Source organism: Aphelocoma coerulescens, chromosome 4 (genome assembly GCF_041296385.1).
Source record: "Aphelocoma coerulescens isolate FSJ_1873_10779 chromosome 4, UR_Acoe_1.0, whole genome shotgun sequence".
Taxonomy (NCBI): Eukaryota; Metazoa; Chordata; class Aves; order Passeriformes; family Corvidae; genus Aphelocoma; species Aphelocoma coerulescens.
In genome coordinates this window covers 34967326-34988251 of record NC_091017.1, presented here as the reverse complement: position 1 = coordinate 34988251, position 20926 = coordinate 34967326, and the positions used below count along the sequence as shown (strand labels likewise).

General features: G+C 37.5%; 1 protein-coding gene across 1 annotated transcript; it reads left to right on the top strand.

Moving 5' to 3' along the window:
• The first annotated feature begins 3171 nt into the window (after nucleotides 1–3171).
• ASIC5 (acid sensing ion channel subunit family member 5) lies at nucleotides 3172–20669 on the top strand. The gene is made up of 10 exons (XM_069013562.1): nucleotides 3172–3211; nucleotides 6748–7054; nucleotides 8969–9200; nucleotides 10362–10481; nucleotides 11409–11558; nucleotides 12123–12270; nucleotides 13730–13786; nucleotides 15877–16045; nucleotides 19732–19823; nucleotides 20435–20669. The coding sequence occupies exons 1-10, from the start codon at nucleotides 3172–3174 to the stop codon at nucleotides 20632–20634; spliced, it is 1515 nt and encodes a 504-aa protein (XP_068869663.1). The 3' UTR covers nucleotides 20635–20669.
• The last annotated feature ends 257 nt before the right edge of the window (nucleotides 20670–20926 follow it).

Below are 20926 nucleotides of genomic sequence, written 5' to 3'. Positions count from 1 at the left end.
AAGTGCAAAGGGCTGGTTTAGGACAAATGTTGATAAAAATTTGCTAATCTTGTCCTATTCAGTATTATCTTTAATGGCTGGGGTGATGGAATAGGTTGTACACTTCTTAAATTGACAAATCAGAACAGCCTGGAAGGTCTAATAGCATGCTGGCAGATGGGAGCTAGAATTCAAAATTACCTTGATGCACTGAGATCAATAATATGCAGCTTCTGTGATGCAAAGAGCAGTACTTTTGAACTTCAGCTGTGATAACCAAACTAGCAAATAAGAAATTCTTTAGAGCAAATCTTATACTGGAATTTTTACATAGAAACTTTCTACATGGCATGGAATCCCTTCTTTCCATCCAGCATCAGAAATAATTCATCAGTTATATTATGTCCTGGGCACCACTCTTCAAGACAGACGAAGACAATGTGGAAAGGGCTCAGAAGAGGATGGCAAGAACAATGAATGTTTGATGTAGAAAATATGGCCCTTAAAAAAGATGGAAAGAATTTCACTGTATAGCTAAGAGAAGATTTTGGGGAAAAAGTGAGAAATATCTTCCTTTCAAAAGGAAGAGAAATAAGCAACTTCCAATATACCAGAGGATGGGAAAAGGAGTAACTGGTTTAAATTATGGCAAGGTAACTCAGACATAAGAAAACAATAAGTAAGGAAACATTAGTATCTGTAAGCACAAGAAAAAAATGAGAGCTCATAATTTCTCCAGTTATAGCTGATTCCTCCTCGAGGTATCCAATCAGTCCTCAAACTCTCCTGGAACACCTTCTGCTGCAGCCCCTTCTACCCTGCTGTCCCCCACTGCTGAATCCACTGGCAGGACATGCTTGAAGGAAGGAGCAAGACAGATGCTTGCATATACCATTAGTTACCAGCCTTCCATGAAATGGCAATGACAACACATTATAACAATCCAGATGGTGATCACTCCATTGTTTTTTCCTCTCTTTTCCCTTTTTCCTAATATTTTTGTATGAATTGAGTAAAAGTATTTGTAGTCTGTTATATTAGCAAATGCATTACTTCTGTCTTAAAAGTAGATCATATTTGAGATGTTTCTATTAAAAAAGAAAGCAAAGACAAACATCAGTAGCATTAATGTCAAGAAAGCACTTACAGAGTGTCATGCAATGTAACAAGCATTGGAAAGAAACATTTTAACATATTCTAAAAAATACAAAATTGCCTAATGAAGCTAAATATACACCAAATACATATTTGTGTATGTATGTATTTTATCTCAGCAACACATAAGAATTCTCAGAAGACATTTTGCTGCAACTAGGCTATAAAGAATTAACTTTATCAGAAACATTTCTATCTATTTGCCTCAGGAAATAGCTATGTAGTTACACTGGCTGCAGCAATATTTTTTTAATTTAGCACCATAACATAAGAACTGAACAGCACTTAAGACTGACTTCAAATAACAATTTGAGTACAAAATTTGCATTATATATGAATGAAGAAATGGTGACCACCTCTGTCAGCAGTTGGTTTTCCTAATCTTTACCGCATTAAGTATTAGGGAATGGTTTAAATAACCAGATACAAATGCTAGGAGTGAGTGGACAGAGTAAGCTGCCTGTGACCAATTTACAACCTGGAAACTGTTTGTCCAAGCCATTTGGGAAGAATGAACAAACATAAGATGGGTGGTCCTCGCCCCTTAGTGTTTGCTTAATAATTAATATAAAACAACCATAAAAGAAACCATTATTCAAAATCAATTTCTTATGTAAAACACAGTGGGACAACAGCCTTGTTCATCTAAAGTATTACATAAGCATAACAACTCTTTTTAAGGCAGCAACACAGTTTAAAAAAAAAAAAAAAGTTGAATCACTTGCTGTATAGAGAGCAAACTTACAGTTTGTACTTCTTAATTCTATGCACATAACAGTATAAAAGATTGACATAATTCATTTTATGAGCTCAAGCAACTTGGTCAAGAGGCAGTGTCTGGGTTCTGTGAATTACAGCAGTTAGCATCAACAGGACTCAATGGATCTGCAGCGCTCGGCAACTGCTCGGCAGAGCATCAGTTGGGGTCAAGTTACAAAGAGATCTTGAAAAACTGCTTGAGTCAACACAAGTGCTGTGCAAAGCTTGCCCTGGCAGAGAGCCCCACCAGTGAGGCAACACTGACAAATGGAGCTGGGAATTCCAAGAAATAGTGTACAGAATCTTGTCAGCCAGGAACAATTAAATGGAGTTCAGTGTTTTGATGCGTGTAGCGTTAAAAGCACAACCAGAAAATAGTCCAAAACAACCAGGTAGTGAGACACCAAGGAGCCAAGATAATACACCTGATAACCCAAGAACACTGCAGGTGATCACCTGGACAATTACTAACAGAGAGAAACAAAAAAACAGCTCAGAAAGAGAATGTGAGGGGGGTTTTTCCTTATATTTTCCTAAAGCGTTAATCAAGTACATCCCACATTTGAATTTTTTAGTATTTTTATTCACTTTTATTAGATGTTCAGTTCTTTTCTTGAAATAAATTTCAAGCAAGATAATATTGCACATTAACACAAAAGCAGTCTCTGTCCTTTTGCATAAGGCCTTGCTGGAATGATTAACCCTGCATGTATATTCATCCTTTCCCACAGGGTGAGTTCTTACGAGTATCAGCTCATTTTTGAATATGAAATCTGGAGCTGGTCATGAAGACAGCTATTCAAAATGTGACTGGACTGCATCTTGCTCCTGATGGGAACCTAGTGAGAGACATTTATTGCCCTCCAGACCAAGAAGGGGCTCCTTATCTATTTCAAGAGAAGCTATTCGGTTCTGAACAGCACAGAATTTCTGTGAAGATAATTGGCCTTTCTAAAACAAAAGGAAAAAATATGAAAGAAATTTGCAAGGTGATGCAATGCACAAGTGCACTTGTACTACTATTAGCACAATATGTAATTGAAATGTATATAAATGTATACATCTGATCCTGTAATAAAAATAATCTTCTCTTTTACATTGCAGACTATGTTAATGAAAGGCAAAACATAGCAACCCTGGCAGGTAAATTACCAGGTCCCATGTGTCATCGGGTATCATCTCCCATTTAGTGTTCTATAAAAGCCATTACCTAGCAGTGACCACAGTGGTAAGGCAGCTTTCTATCCATCCCTTCCTTACTGAAATAAGCACAGCCTCATGGAGCAGCTCAGGAGATTCATTCAATCAGATGCCAAAGGTACGTGACTAGGTATATTAGAGTACTTTAGAGCTTTGTTGTCATCCTGTCCAAAAGTAGCAGTAGTGTACCTTTTCAAGATACAAAGAAGAAGGGAGAGCTCAAAAAAGCTTGTAGAAAATAATTTGTATGCTTACTTAAGAAAATAAAAAAGTCTTTATCTATTGGTCCTCTGTGTATTTAGAATAAAGCTAATACAGTTTTAACTAGGCAATTCCTTCTCTGAATAATACCACACTCGAATGATTTTTAGATTAAGGCAAAGAGGAAATCAGAAATCTATCTAGACTAACTAACCCTAGCAGAGAGGCCATACAACCTTCCCAAAATAACTTCTTTCAGGTAAGAGCTCTGGATGAAGACAAGTGATCTTTTAAAAAGCCATTTTTTAAAGTGTATTAGTGAAAATCCAATCACAATTAAACATTCAGGACTACAAAAACAAAAGTGTTGTACCTTATTTCCCCTACGGCTTAGCTTCCAGTTCTTCCCACTCAGTCCTGTTATATCTTTTTCTCCAGATCGAGGAGCCTATTCTTATTATCTATCAGTTACTGTGCAAGTAGTTATAGATGGTTACCAGTTGCCTGCTGGCTGAAGTGAAAAAAACCTTTAAATCCAATTTATAACATTAACATTAAAGATACTGTGAATTTATGAAGAGATAATTTCTGAATGTCCCTATTACTATGTGAATTTCTATTTTAATTTCTATAAGCCCATAACAGTATGCCCATGTATCCCTGGTTATACATGCAGGGAAGTCATTTCTTCTTTAACAACATTTACTGGGAAATTAGGTTTGTCTGTCTAACCTTGATGGCTCTCAGGGCTTTTCCAGTAATCAATGTTTCCTGAGGCAAAGCACCTGCAGCCCATCCTGAACATACAAGCTACAGTACTAGTTCTTACATGCAGGTCCTATATTTGGTTCCTAATATGTCATTTGCTCCTGAAGCTGGATTCCTCTATGCCTCTCAGTCCTTACTTTTTTACTTATCCATTCTCTACTCTCCGAATCTGCTATAAAAATTTGGTTTATTGATATGTTTGACTTTTTTCTTTCAAGTAGCTACATTAAATGTACTTTCTATTGCTACTAAAAGGACATTGTGCTCTAAAGTACTTATTGTCTTATGTGTCTAAGTCCTTACAAGGCCTTACTGTCTCTCTAGCAGCAACTTGGATACTCTAACTCTCTTACAGCTAGTTTGGCTATGTTGGTTACACAATCTTAGGCCAGGTACACACAGCCTAAGTGTTGCACAGCATAGGATGTGACAACCCATCCTTAAAGGGAAGGAAGGATTAATCATTTCATGCCCATCCATTATTGTAGTGTATTATTTTACTATTTGCTAACTAAGACCTGGAATGACCATTCTATTACTAATTATATATCACTGGAATGTATCTATTCCTCATAAACAGCACAATCACAAATCAATGGCTATTCCTAACTTACATATTTGATACTATTTTCCAATGCACCCCATGCAAGCAATTTCACACCAGAAGTTTACCATTTCACCCCTACTTGGTGTAGCTAACAATAGTTTTTCTTAATTTTTTTTTTTTAATAATAGCATTTTCTAAACAAATCTGGAAGTAGGTTGAGGATTCTTTAAGACACTCACAAAGTGGTGCTAATTCCTCTGGTGAGAAACCAGAGTAATTAAAGCAGCAGCATGCTATTGTTAGATAAGCATTAAAAGCAAAACTTTTGCAATCAGGTGAAACATCATTTCTACTTCCTACTATTTACTGTACTAGCTATGCACAAGAGCTGAAATAGGTTTAGTTACATGTTTGCATAGATTCAAAGTTACACTTCTGCTGATTAAGGTAACTAGTGTTTTATGATGGCACTGGGCTCTTACGTAGGGATATGCTATCATTCTCATACCTAGCACAGTGCATACAGGAGAAATAAACACACATGGCACTATGCTTGGAGAAAAGGATCTGACCTGCCTGTGGTCTCTGGTTGGAGTCTATAGGCAGCAGATGCAGACATGTTAGAAATGTACTTCTCTCTGCTCTTTTTCGGGGAACATGCAAAGAATTCGCCCCACTGCCCATGTGCTGGTGAGAGAGAAAATCAGAAATCCACTCCATTCCAGCACGATGTACAAAACCACACATGGCTGAACAGATTTGCAGTGGGCTCAATAGTCACTAGAGCTAGGAGACAAACTTTTGAACAGTTTTGTAGCAGAAAACTGATGATAAAACAGATTCACAGTAAATTATGTAATATTGATCAAAGTTCTTACACAGACCTTAAAATAACAATATAAAGTAAATTCTTTCCCTTCAGAAACATTTTGAAACCCAGCACCATCTGGGGTTTCATTATCATGGTCCAGAGACTGTGGACCAAAGAAACACCCCAGAGTACTGATTTGGTCCCGATGTGGCTTTGGCAGATGACTCTTACATGCCTTTGTTCCTTTGCCTGACTGTAAGAGACTCAAGTAAGTCAGTCTTTAAAAGGCTATATTGTCTTCCTACTACACATGCAAACTATCAAACCTAATTTTTGGTTAAAAAAAGAAGGGAAGCATTTAATTGCTGTTAAACACTGATTTAAATAATATATTTTCAGATATTAATAACTGTCTCACATACTTTCTTTGATTTACTGTTCTTATGGATTTACTTAATGTCAAAATAAAGTAGCGGATAGCAATCCATAAAAGAAGCACTTTGCAAAGAGAGTGACCCAATTATGACAAGGTACAAAAAAGGTCTCATGAAGTTTCCCTCATTTGGGTATTTTGGGAGAGAAAGTGTTTTTAAATCCATGTCCAAAAGATTATTCAGCATCAAGCATAAGAAAGTTCCAGGTACTGATAACATTAATTACTGTTATAGCCCTTAAACTTAAATTTAAAAACTGTTTGTCTTGGTTTATTTTAATATCTGTTTATAGAAAACATGAGGCAAATGAAAACTAATCCCATCCCATTTCAAAGGTATGGAATCAGACATGTATGAACCTAAAAAAAATGAGATTAGATATTCTTTGGAACCTGTAACCTTCCGAGTCTTATTCTGAAATTTTTAATAGTGAAAGAGTGAAATTCCCTTTTACTGCATTCATATAATTCATTTTTAACCTTGTTTGTCAGAGCATGTGTGAAGGACCAGTCCTTTATTGGATTGTTACTGCAAAAATGAGAAGTTTAATTTTTCACATTAAGTTCACAGCAACGTATGGTTTTAGATCTCTGAGGTATGTCAAAATCCAGTTTTTCCCCCAGACGTGGAACTACTCTTTTAAATTAAAGTGCTTAAACATTTGTGGGCTTGAAATACTCCAAGATATAGTTTGTATTCAGGGCAGCACTGAGCTCATCTCTTAGCACACAACTCTTCCATCCTCAGAAACAAGTTCTCCACTTAAAGAGAGAACTTACAATTGAAGGGAAACTTTACATCTGCTTTTCAGTATCACAATTATGTGGATTCCTTTCTTAAGTGACAGTTAAATGCTGGTTTTTAAAAATGTTTTCCCTTTGTTCCGTATTCAGGAATATTGGAAAAGATACGGTTGTGTTTAACAAAGAAACTGCTGCCACATTTGGAAGACAGAAGGAGGTATCATGAGGAGTTTGTCTCATCCACTTCATTTCATGGTGTGCATAACATTGTCCACATGCAGAGCAAGGCTCGCAGAGGGCTGTGGCTGCTGATAGTTGCAGGCTGCCTTGCCACTGCCATTTGGCAGGTCTGCAGCCGCTTCATCTACTACTTCAGCTGGCCAACCACAAATACAGTGGTAGTTCAGTACGTGGAAAACATCAAGTTCCCCTCTGTGACCTTTTGCAACTTGAACAGGTAAAAATGAGGCCTGTTGTTTGCTCTTGAGACACAATACATCTTTATCTGAAAGCAGTCGGGTTCCACAACTTGTTTGGACAAATCACATAAACCAAGGGAAATATGGCTAAGAGGGGCATGTCTTCCACACCACCACATGATACTTAAATGAAGATGAAAATATGAGAATCAAGAAAGGGAGGTTGCTTTTATAATCTTCCCCTTCATTTAGATGACAGGATTTTTAAGTTTCACAACAGAAGTTGTAATAGAAAAACTCCTCTGGTGGTAGTGTTCTATGTAGAAGTGTTGTTTTTACAGTGTAACTCAGGGACAGTCATCAGCCACACCCAAGTTAAAATAAAAGACAAGATTAGCAGATGATTTTAAATAGAAACCTCATGCAAAGGTAAAAATCTTAGGTAAAACAGATACTCTTTTTTCAGAGGTGCTCAGTTTTTTCAGCTCCAGCTGATGTCTGTGATTTTTGCAGGAGGAAAGCATTCCGGTTGTTTGGAAGTCACGTGTCTAAGCAAGAACTTCACTCCAGATTTCTACATTTGAAGACAGTGGCCAACTGCCAATTCAGTGCAGCCACTTCAAAAATAATGTAATAAAACCATGGCCTGATTTTTAGAGCAAATATGTAATTCAGGAACAGTTTTAGAAGCACAGAAAGTTTATCCACCTATTTTTTTCCTCAAAAAATAGTAAGTTTTCTTAGTTTCTACCTTTTGCTGGCAGAATCAGCCAGAAGTCCAAGTCATTCTGCCCCCCCTATGCCACCTTCCCATTACCTGCATAAAGCCACCCTGTGTTATACCACACAATATGCACTGCATATGGAAGTACCTCTGGTTGCAGTGGGCTGGCTGTTACAAATGTGCCTTGCTTCTTGTAACCATAGCAGCAGCACATTGTAAGGAGTCAGATACTGAGCATGGCTTTTTTCCATCTTTGTAAAAATTTCCTGCTATATCCATCTGCCATTCATGCTGTGCTTATCCTCCCCTCCTGTTTTTAGTAACTAGGAGGTTTTTTGTTAGCATGACAAAGAGGCACAGGACTCCCTCTCTCTTTATTTTTTGACTCAAATTCAGTTGTGAAGAGCTGATCCTATTAATCTTCCTTAAACTGGGGCATTAGAGCTACTACACAAATACATTACATTAATACATTTTTTAAAATAAGATAAAATGTCAATTCTAAAGAACATGGCATGGTTTCATTTGTGCTTACTCTCTTTTCAAAGTTATAATTTCTGTAAAGCCTTACTTTAACTTCAATAAAGAACTTCAATGCTGTACACAAGGAAAGCACCACCAAAGTCTCACCACGTTTTTGAGATTTTTCTACTGGATTCAAAGAGTAAGGCTCACCCTCGATTTAAGCCACTGTGCCACCAGCTCATGGGAAGGTAGACTGTCTCTACACTGGGGTGTAGTGCCTTAGTAAAGCAGGTACATAGATTATTACAGATGCACTTAGAGTTCAATTTTCCAAATTAAGGAAGACAGCTTTTTTTGAAAGAGATAGCTTCTCTCAGCTAGTTTCCCACTTATAAATGCAATTGTTCAGCTTGTCATGAGTTCTACAAATCTGCTTGTTGGCTTATGTGAATTGTTAATCTATGTAGGGGATTTGGTTTTTAATTTTGAATACCACATACAACATAAATGTTTCCTGTATGACTGACTAGAATAACCATTGGAAGATGTCCATTTTGTTTCCAGATATAGAAGATACATTCCTAGAGATAGACACTGTATTGTTTATCCATGTTGTAGGAATCAAACTGCAACCTGCTGGGCAAGAATCACTTATAGTTCGCGAGCAGACAAAAAATTGTGTCACAGTTTTGTCAAGAGCAGCCTTGAGATCAGTCCTATAACTGCAGAATTCCAAGCAATTCTTTCTCCTTCTCACTGACAGGTTTCAAGCTCATGCAGTGAGCAACCTGAAAGTAATTTTTTTAGTTTGGAACATTGTATCTGCAATGCTCAAAACATTTGCTATGGAAGATAAATATTCCCAGGAGTTAAATGATTTCCTTCTTGGGAACCAGAACTTCAGCATCAAAGAGTTTACAAGGAAAAATGGGTTTTATCTGAACAGCAGCACATTGCTAGAATGTGATTTTTTTGGAAAGCCATGTTACCCACAGGTAAATATGTTTATTTCATTAAAACAGTAGCATGGAGAGGAAGGGGATATATTCTTACACTCAACATAAGACATCTAGTTCTTCCAGCTACTCCCCCTTTGTTCCCTTATAGTCAGACAATAGAGAACAAAAGTCCTGCTCTAAATTACCCCAAGGGCCTCGATTCTCCCACTGACTGCACAGGCAGCCTGCTGGACTCTCCGAGCTGTAAAATGGGATTTCAGTTTAAATTGCTCTCTGCCTAATGCCACTTCTGCACAGACAGCAGCCTTTGAAAGCTGTCATACCTCCAGGCTGTATCTAACAACCTTTCCCATCAGTGGCCTATAGTGAAGGACAGTTTGAACAAAGTTTTTTGGTCCCACAGCTTTGTTCTTGAGGTCAAGAATATAGATAGCCAGGGTAACTATATGCAGAGTCCACAGGAATTTTAAATATCACAATGAAAATACCCCATCTTTGGGAATTTTGGACAACAGCCAAAAAATATGATCATCCCATTCTTATGTTGATTCTTCCGTAAAGGAATTTCCAACTTAAACAGAAAATGTGAACCAAAAAGTTAGTTCTATATTCTTTCAGTTTAATCTAACCTTTAGATATACTGTAGTTTCTAAAATCAGACATTAGAGTCTGAAATTAGGCATCAGAGACTTCTCTTAACTGGAAGACACTAGTGCTAATAACTAAACCTAAAGCAATGAGATGCAGTCATGTTAAATTATGACGTGGTTTCAGGAAAAAATGCAAATATTGTATTTTCATATGTAACATGACAATTAGTTTTGAAACAGTCTTCACTAAGCAGCTAATGGAAAAAATTAAAAAGTTATTTTTGACTATATAATTTCTATATAATGTAACAGGTATAGAAATAACACAGGACCTCATTAAATTATTCTGAGCAGCTCATAAGTATTAATAAAAAATGCAAAATTTCTCTTTTAAACTTTATTTTCTATAGAAAGGGCTGAAATACTTTTGAATATTTCCATTAATTACCACTTTTCTGATTGTTATATTGAGCACTTTGTGGGGGGGAAAATAGAACAACCAAAATAATCCAACAACCCCAGTAGTCCCTCTCTTGCATTGTAATTATTAAGGAAACTTCAATGCTCTTTGTTTCATTTCACTCTCCCCTGTTTTCCTTTATTGAAGGATTTTGAACATGTTTTCACTGAATATGGAAACTGCTTTACTTTTAATCACAATGATCGCTCTGCAAGAAGAGTGAGTTTGTCTGGAAGAGGCTTACATTTGCTTTTTGATGTCCAGCAGGTACAGCTATCCTCAGGATTATAACAACAAATCATGTAGTAACTTATAAATTAGTGGAGGGGTTTTTTTCTTTGGTTTGGGATTTTTGTTTGATTGGGTTTACCCAGACCTTCAGAATTTCACGCACAAAATTCTAAATCAAGACTATTTCCAAGTGAGAGAGTATTTTAAAGGAAAGACCCAAATAGAGATTTAAAAAAACAGAATTATTATTGACTCTGTCCCCAGCTAAGGGGTGGGGGGAAGGTTGTGAGCGAGCACATACATGCACTGTCCACCTACAACTGAAACATGTCATCAGAAGAGTGATTTAATTTTATACAAGCAGTTCATTTAATAAAAGGCCCAGTAGCAAAGGTCACCTGGTGCCAGTTTCTAAGTAGCACTAAATTTTAGTTACAGCAGCTGCAGCAGCTCAATGCCAGCCAAGACCTGGTCTTTGAACTGTAAATTATTTCTCACATTAGAATTGTCTTCGACCAACAAAAAGCAGAAAACAGGGAATATCACCTTGTGAGAACAGGGAAGAAAACTAAAGATAAACAACTTAGATATTTGCTTTTGTTCTCTAGGAATTATGAGTCAGTAGTGAAAGGTTCTGAAGAGAATAATGGAAAGTTTGCTAAAACGTGATGGGTAGTTGCAAGTAAAAGGAACAAATATCCAAGTTATGAGTAAATGCTCATCTATGATTTCTTGCTTTTAAAATTGGGGGATGCCAAAAGGAATAAAAAGGTTAAAAGTTTATAGCAACTGGAAGGAAACCCACAGAGGGGAACAAAGGAAATTCAAGTCACTTTGCTGCTGTACTTTCCTGTAAATTGCCAAAAATGTTACTAAATAGCATAGTACCACATTAAAAATATAGCTAAAGCTTCAGATCGTAAGCAAAGCGAAAACTACCTTAAACAATTCTTTTTGTATTAGGACAAATTCACTGATGAACCTACTCTTGGTTACACTGATGCTGGAATAACTTTTATTATCCATTCACCCCAAGAGCTTCCACGCTTTGATGGTTTAGGTTTATTGACACCAGTGGGGATGCATGCACGGGTCGCAATCCGCCAGCTGAAGGTAAGGATTTTGTCCATGACCTGGAAGTAGTGGTTTTTACTGTCTCTAATTCTCTTCTGAAGCACTGACAATGAATTAGTCATTTTGGAATGCATAATATTTATTATGCCTTAGAGACTCCAAAAAATAAGATTTCCTCCAGACACAAACAAAATTACTGCTCTTTTGGGGAGGATATCACTGGTTTGCCTAATTTGTCTCTATCTAGGCAGCCTTTCTTTCCTGTAACTTTACAGTCTCATTGACAGATAATGATAAAAGGACACCACAGCATTTCCCTATCAACACATTCTGCTACCATTAAGGGGGTCTCAGATTCCTAGTGGAATCCAAGCAGAGTGGAGTACCATTTTACACTAGGCTGTCTGATCAGGCCCTACTTTTGCTGAGAGAGAGTAGAGATGAATTTTTAATCCCAAGACCACAAACTGTAATTAAATCACAATGTTACAGCTCATGTCTTCAACAGGCTTTCTTCAGCAATTTAAAACGTGAAAAAGCAATACCTACATTTAAAACAGAGACCAAAAATTGATTATATCTTTTGTTATTATTACCCTACAGTCAATTATCCAAGAATACCCATGGGGAGAGTGCAAGCCTGATATAAAGCTTCAGTACCACAAGATTTATAGCACTAATGGATGTTTGTTGGAATGCAAAGCCCGGTACATACAGGACTGGTGTGGCTGTTTGCCATTCATTCTTCCAGGTATTTCTCAGGAGTATCATCATACCACACACTGATCATCTTCCTGGAAGAACTCACATGCTATTGAATAGCAAAGGAGATAGAGCACATGTTTGAGGGATATCTCCAGCGAGATTAATTAAAATTCCAAGAAAACAAGCAAGATATTTGGTCAAGCCTAGACCTAGCATCTGGGTCATTGTCTATTCTTAGGATACAGTCCAAAATATGGAAAGAAACAATTATGTCTTAGGCATGCGAGACAGGTTTGCAGGCTTCAACCTACATTCCTAAGGAGCTGGAACTAAACCTAAAGAAGGCATATATTTTCACATGTACCCCAGACAACTTACTTTGCAAGCAGGTACTCAGCAGAAGAGCTCGCTTGAAGACAGAATCTGAGGTCCCCCACATGAGCCAATGAAAGATGCTGGTAGCAGCAAAGGCTCTACAAAAGCCAAAAAGCTGTATGGAGCCTTCTAATCAGCCTCAAATGTGGAGCACCAGGTGCATGCTGTAATAATCCCCTCAAATATCCAAGCTTCTTAATCACTCTAGAAATGTAAAGCAGTAACACCCAGCCCTCACACCTTTTCAGCATCAAATGTAACAAGAGTATTGTCACCTAAAGCAAGAGCTGGAACCCAAATCTCTGGCTTTTGCACCTCTTTTTTCACAACTAGGGGGCAAGAAAGCCTGCATTTTCCGACTCACTGTATTTTTTAAATATGTTTAAGCAAGGTAGAATGTTCTTAATAAAGCAGACCCATTAATGTGTAATCTCTAGCCTGTTTGTTTCAGAACCCCTGGGAAAGGAGGTTGGCAGTCTTCTGCAAACTGCCAGGGAAAGGGGGTTGCCAAGACAATCAAGTCTGGGTCTCCCATGCCTGGGGTGACAGCTTTATACAAGGACAGTGAGCTGAAGAAGGGCAATGACTTCTGGAATTAAGTGTGCTAAGCTGCTACATAACATTTCCATGTGAGGGAAAAAAAAATTTAAAATGGGATGAAACTGAGGCCATCTGAAATCTGAAAATTTTGCTCTACCTCAGGATACTATCTTACCCCTTAGGTCTCCAAACAGCTCTTGCATGAAGTTCAAAATTTCTGCAGAAACACATGGGATGTAATCATATATCAAATCTACCTTACTTTGGTTTTTTTCTTATCATTTCCACTAGGAAAAGCAGAAAATCCTGTCTATAGCAAGCTAACACAAAGAGTGAGCCACAAGCTTAAAGGCAGTTCTGGCTGGTACACATAATGAAGATGTTTGCTCCAATAGCAGCCTCCTGGCTTGGTCTGTTGTGTCTCTTCACTCTGTACCCCTTCTGGTGTTGGCAACTGCACTGTGCCCAATTGAATTGATTTCTCAGTTGTGTAATCATTAACGTGGAGTTGTGAGCAGGCTTTGATGACATTACAGAGCTAAGGGTTAGATGGTTAATTTAGGCTCCTAAACCTTTTTACTTATTTTTAGGAAATGGAACAGAATGTGACTTGCTGAAGTTTTACAAATGTGTTTATCCAGCAGTCTGTAAGTAATAACTTCATATTCATGTTTTCTAAACCGGTTCCAAATAGTAGACAAAAATAAACCAAAATACTGAAAGTCATCTCAAATGGAGGACATCCCAGTTCATTTAATATTCTGAAAACAGAGACCAGACAGAGCATGAAATATATGCCCAATAAAAAACAAACCACACAAAAAAATACTCCAAAAAATAAGTGTGTGTATATATATATACATGTATGTATATATAAAAAAACTAATAGAAGAATTCATTTTAGCAATCAGAAATGGTTTAAAGTGGAAGAACATTCAACTAATCTGTTTTCGGTTACCAAGCCTCTGGCTAGCACTTTCACATCTTCATGGTATCACCCTTCTAGATCCAATGCTGTATTCTCTGTGCAAAGAAGGGTGAACAGCACAGTAATAACAGGTTTGTTAACTGGTAAAAATATAAATCACTGGACTTTAAGGTTTTATCTTTTTAAAAGTAAAGTTAATTATAAATTTTGAAAGCATTCCAAATGCAATTATTTTCCATAAATAAATAATCTGCACACAGTGGATATGGAATTTGTAAGTCACTTACAACAGAGTTTCTGGAAAATACTTTAGAAGGTAATCTGAGAAGTAACTTTTCATGAACTTCAAAAAGCTTTCTTTTTAATTGCTTGGTTTCTATTGTGTAATGTGACTCTCTGAGTGATTAGTAGACTCAGAAGTTGGTGGGGGGACTGTTTTGATTAGGTGTGTGCAACATTCAAGCCAGATCTACTACTGTGAACATTCCCCTTTTTTTTCCCTGTGGTTATTTTGAAATGGATTCCACTAAGTTCACATTCTTATCTAACTACAATCTTTGAAAGCCTGTCATCAGGGAAGATGTATATTATTTTACTTAATAGATATTCAGAGACTGAATTTCAAAGAAACCAGAGCACTAAGCAAAAATGACCCCAAAGTCCTATGAAGTATGGATAGGATTCAGAGCTGGACTCCAGAAGGTCTGTAGGGATATGGTCCCCAGGATCCTATGTTAGGGGCTCACTCTCCTCTGACAGTGTAGGAGAGGTAAGTCATCTGATAACAAAATCTCAAGTCAGAGCACACTTATCCAGTATCTGCAGGACCTACTAAGAGCATTTATTTTAGGAACTCTAAAGACTGTCAATCCAGAAGTAAATCCACAACCCCAGCACCCCTGAAGAATATTTCAAATCATCAGCTAACAGGCTGAGATATCTCCTCCTCTGTGCTTTGCAAAAGTGACAAACCCACAAGCAGAGTGAACAGACACATCCTCTGCCACCACACAAACAGGACAAATAGAGCATCACAAGCAGGACATTACAGTATTCAGAGTGATGGCTTATGATTTAGGAAACATTTATGCCTTACAATTTTTCATCTACATTGTTTTTCTCTAGCTTTCCCAGATTTCTGTAATGATTACTTTCTGTTAGAGCCTTGTTAGGGGAATGGCTCCTCACTTTCATGAGCACCTAGACCTGAAGAATTTTAGGACTTCTCTTTGGTATTCGAAGAGACAAAGCTTTCCCTAAGCCTTCTTAGCTGTCCTGAGCCCAATTACCAAATGGAAGGCAGGGATTAAGGTAGAGTGAACTTAGTTTACCAAGGTCTTTATACAGTCATCAGATGATAGCAAATTACAATTGGAATTGCTCTGAAAGATGTTTCTGTGCACTGAAATGAGCTGGGCAGGCACCAAGGCATCAAGACCAAGGATATATACCTAAGTATTTAATTAGAAAGATAGCACAGAACATGGAAAGTCTTTTGTTGTTCTTTTGCTTAAGAGTGGGTGAGAAATAATAAGCACATAAAGCCCCGATGAATGCAGAAAGACTTAGAGGTGCTAGATTTCTTTGCAAAAAGAGAAAAATATCTCAACCCTTATTATCCTGAACCAGTTTCCCAAAGGACAATTGCAAATACTTCTTTGCTCCTTCAAAACTAAGTATCCACTTTTTTGGGGATAATTAACCCACACATTAAAGACAGTTAAAAGTAGTTTATGAAGTATTTTTTTAGAAGTTTTTAAACTGCGTGCGTTTTTAGAAATATGTAAATGATTTCTTCTGAAATTTCAGATGATATAGAGATAAAAGGATTATGTACAGTAGGAACACACAATTCTACTTGCCCTGCCCCATGTGAAGAAACAGATTATCCTACCACTGTCACCTATTCAAACTTGGGAGGAGAAAAAGCCATACAATATTTTTCTACAAAACTGAAGAAAAGCCCAGAATACATCAGGTAATCTTGCTTAACACCTTGTCTAACAAAGAAATTATCAATTCCTTATAATGGTGCTAGCAGAGTGTATGATGAAAAGATGACCTTAAAAAATATTCTAACGTGCAGTATTAATAACATTGTCTGTGAGATAACATAATCTCTTGGACAAAATTGGTTAAGATTTATACAAATGCATATATATATATAGATGTATGTATGTATGTATTAGACATATAGGTACATATATGTACATAATACACTTAGCTGCATCTAAGACTGTGGATAACAGATATTAGATAATGCAATCAAAAAGCAATATTCTCAATTACCTTCTCTGTCATTGATCTCCTATAAAAAAGCTTTTTGATCACTGCTTCAATTAAGGATAAAGAAAAAGCAGGGTTATCAAACCTATTCACAATCCATGTGAGCCATCCATTCAAGAGAGAAGAAATCTTCACACTTCCACAAATAAGGGCAATGAATAACACAACTAGATGCTATACAAAGTTTTTTTCCTTTCAGCTTATTCCCAAAGGAAGCTTCGTAAGCACTGAAGACCTAGGTTTTACTGTATTGGCAATGCCACAAATTTAATAATATTTTCCACTGTTAGTAGAGTTCCCTAAGACCATTTATATTATAAAAGATATTTAGAAAATCTTTGGTACAATGTTAATTCTCATGAGGTAGCAGAAGAGTGAAAGGGGATGGTTGTGTGTGATTGAAAGCACTACACAGCAAAGGAAGGTAGTTCTCCACCCAACAGAAGATACCTTCTAGTGTGAAAACATCTTAACACTACTGACTACACCTTCTATCCAAGGAAAGGGGATAGGATTTAAGTTATGCATAGAGCTGTGTTGCTCCGTATGCAGACTGCACTGACCTAATCTGCATATTTTTAAATTCAGTGATGTCATATATCCTTATGCTTTAATAGACCATATGTGCCTTGCTGTTATAATGAATTGATGCCAGACTTCCTCGTAAACACAAGCATTATATATCAGAAAATTGAATTCTTGCCAGACTTTTTTTGCTAGAAAGAAATGATCTAGTTGTCAAAGAAAATTTAATACAGTTAATACTGAATTGTCTCTTTCTCATAGCCAGAGATGTCAGCAGTACAAATAAGTATTAAGGCAGGTGCTACCTGAACTCATAGTATATAGAACATCAAAGTATCTTTATAAACAAATATAGAAAATATGGTTCTTGAAGTATATGAGTTTCATGGTCTCAGTAACTTCAGTTATCTCACTTTTGAAGCCATCAGTCTGCAATGCTTGCATATGTTTATACATGAACAGGAACTATACAAATCAGAATAGTTGGGTTGGATGGGACCTTTAATGGTCAATTAGTCCAACTCCCCTGCAATGAGCAGGGACGTCTTCAACTACATCAGGTTGCTCAGGGCCCAACCTGACCAAGGTCAGTCCAACCTGACCTTGAATGTTTCCAGACATGGGTCATTCACCACCTCTTGGGGCAACTTGTTCCAGTGTTTCACCACCCTTGCTGTAAAAAATGCCTTCCTTATAACTAGTCTGAATCCACCCTCTCTTAGTTTGCGACCATTACCTCTTGTCCTACGTCTACAGGCCCTATTAAAAAGTCTGCTCCCAATGAATGTTACGAAAATTAAACCTGTTGTTATATGCAAACAATATTAATCCCTTGAAGACATTTTATCTTTGTTGATTATTTTATTGTCTGTAAACACCATGCACAACTCAGTAATTACTCAATTAAGCAAGGGAACATACAGGACATTCCCCTGTTACTGGGCCTTAACCAATAGGAATCCTGCCAACACATTAATGAGTACATATTCCAAACTATAAAACATAGAGATGTATTTATTTCTGAAGATGTAAGGAGGAAAAAGTTAAATATTTATTGGATAGTTCTGCTAGCAAGTCCATGACAAGGGCAGGAGCCTTACTAAGAGAAGCTAGGAAAAAAGATTATTTTTAGAAATTACTGCTGAGTTTTAGAATTATCACCCAAAAAACCAGAAGGGATGATTTTGTATAGGAAGTACTTTATTTTAATGAAAATGGTAAATGACCTCATTGTCATGGTCAAACCAAAAACCTGCAGCTGTTAACACTTCTGAAGAATCATAGAATGCTTTGGATGGAAGGGACATTAAAGGTCATCTAGTTCCCATCCTTGTGGGCAGGGATAGCACCCTCTAGATTGGGTTGCTCAAAGCCCCTTCCAACTTGGCCTTGAACACTGCCAGGGGTGGGGCATCTCCAGCTTCTCTGGACAGCCTGTTACAGTGCCTCACCACCCTCACAGTGAAGACTTTCTTCCCAGTATCTAATCTAAACCTACTCTCTTTCAGTTTAAAGCCATTCCCCCTTGTCCTGTCCCTATATGTCCTTGTAAAAAGTCCCTCTCCATCTTTTTTTAGGCCCCCTTTGGGTAATGGAAGGCTGCTATAATTTCACTCCAGAGGCTTCTCTTCTCCAGGCTAAGCAGCCACAGGTCTCTCAGCCTGCCCTCCTATGTGAGGTGCTCCAGCCCTCTGATCATGTTCATGGCCTTCTCTGGATTTGCTCCACATCCTTCTTATGATGAGGGCCCCAGAGGTGGATGCAGCACTCCAGGTGGAGTCTCAGAGAGTGGAGTAGAGGGGCAGAATCACCTCCCTTGACCTTTTGGTCACTCTCCCTTCGATGCTGTCCAGGCTAACTCTGAGGGCTGCAGGTGCACAGTGCTCGTTTGTGTTGAGCTTCTCATCAATGAACACCCAAGTCCCTCCACTTAGGGCTGCTCTCATTCTATTCTCCATTCATCTCGTGTTTGTGCTTGTGCTTGCCCTGACCTAGATTCAGTACTTTGCACCTGGCCTTGTTGAACTACACGAGGTTTGCACGGGCTCACCTCTCAAGCCTGTCCAGGTCCTTGTGAATGGCATCCCTTCCCTGCAGCATGTCAGTCACACCACACAGCCTGGTGTCACTGACAAACTTGCTGAAGGTCCACTCAGTGCCACAGTCCATGACACAAAAAAAGATGTTAAACAGCACTGGTCCAAATACTCTACTTGGACATCGGCACATTGACATTAGCTGTGCAATCGGGTTCTATGTCTGTTTTCTTCCAAAACCATTATTTTTATATTCAGTCTAGGACTTAAGCACAATCTTTCTCTAGGCAAGATATAATAAAGAGGAGCTCTATACTCAATAATTACACAGGTCTTGCTCCAACTGAGATGTACCTACTCTTCCACTTTGGCAGCAGGCAAGAACATAATTAGGGAAGTGAGGCTACCAGCAGAGGGTAGAACTGAACATCCAAGTTTAGGACAAGCACTGCTCTGCACAAACATGCCCATTGAAATAAGCACAATTAAATAGTATGTAATCTAGAGTGGTAGACTATACTTTGCTTGACATTTCCACTCAAGTTTCTCTCAATCACCTTTAAAAGGTATGAGTCTATCCCACAGTACAGATCTAGAGCTACTTTTTCAACACAGCATGAAAATCTACTCCTGATAAAGTGCTGTTGTTATTAGGACTTTGGGTTTTTTCCTTCTCTCATGTAACCAATTTTGATAACACTCATCTAATTTTTCATTAAAAGACACCATCACTCTCCCTGAACTCAGACCGATAGATGTTGGTAAAAATGAACTGCACTCCAACTGTCTCAAGTAAACTCTATGTATTTGTCATTAGGCAAAACCTAGTACGTATTGAGATTAAATATCATGATTTGAGCTACAAAATAACACAGCAGCAGAAGGCCTTGACTGTCTCTGAGTTGCTTTGTAAGTGAATGTTTACTATTTATTATTAATAATTAATCTAAAAATAATAATTTTTTAAACCCTCTTTTTTTAATTGTCTCTCCTCCTAAACCAAAACCTATGTGGGCTTCTGAACAAGAAGCCATAATTTTTATATTATAATAGTAATAATCATGTCTGTCTCATGGTCATTTTTGATACTGTCTCCTGTCATTCCATTAAAGAACCTGGGATATGGACAGCAGCTGAGAGTAAGAATTAAGTTTGGCACTAGTTTACAGCTGTATCACAGGCAGGACTGTAAGAACAGTGATGTTTTGGGGATTTGGAGAGGAGAGGGAGACCACGGGGATGAGAAGCAAGGGAACAGTTAAAAAGACATAGAAGTAGTAAATATTTTAAGTATCTCTTTCACAGTAGGATGTCTTGTGTTGTACTTGCTTTATTTAGAATTTTCAGAAACACATTACTCTTCTTCAGTAAACATTCTTAAGAATATTAATTCTGTTTTCTTAAAGTGATGGATTATGTGTATTAAATTTATTTAACACTTGAGTCTGGCAGGGTTTTGTTTGCTTGCTAGACTAAACCAGATGCTTCAGATGACATATGTTTATTTTCTTCTATTACAGCTGAAGTAGGTGGCCAGCTTGGATTGTTTTGTGGTGCCAGTATGATTACAATCATAGAACTGCTTGAGTATATTTTTACTAACTTCTGTTGGATGTGCATCTTTCTTCTTTTGAAAGCTCCTGAAATGCCTCAGTGGAACAATCCATCCCAGAACCAACCAACACATAAGGAAAAAAAGAGGGGAATACAAGAATGTTAGTGGATTGTAGAAGTTCAGAACTAATTGGTTTTGCAAATTCCCTTTCCTTTTAAGATACAAAGGAGACAGTAATATTTTACACTGCTCCCTTGTCTGCACTCCTTATTCTCCCTTTTATTCCCTAGAACTATTTAACTGTACTAAATAAATTTAAAGTGTATATTTCACAGTCTCGCTTTCCTTCTCATGTAAAGAAAAAATGTAATCTTTAACTAAAATTTTACTTTAATAAATTAATCTTTTAAATAGCTTAACAAGTGATGCTGACATACAATATAATTTAGCATTCATG

What these genes read in the sequence shown, in the direction of transcription:
- ASIC5 (XM_069013562.1), top strand. Translation starts at nt 3,172, where the DNA reads ATGGAGCAGCTCAGGAGATTCATTCAATCAGATGCCAAAG. An exon ending in TGCTTTTTGATGTCCAGCAG is followed by an intron (nt 10,482 to 11,408) that starts GTACAGCTATCC and finishes TTTTTGTATTAG; the next exon opens with GACAAATTCACTGATGAACC. An exon ending in AAAAGCCCAGAATACATCAG is followed by an intron (nt 16,046 to 19,731) that starts GTAATCTTGCTT and finishes ATTTGTCATTAG; the next exon opens with GCAAAACCTAGTACGTATTG.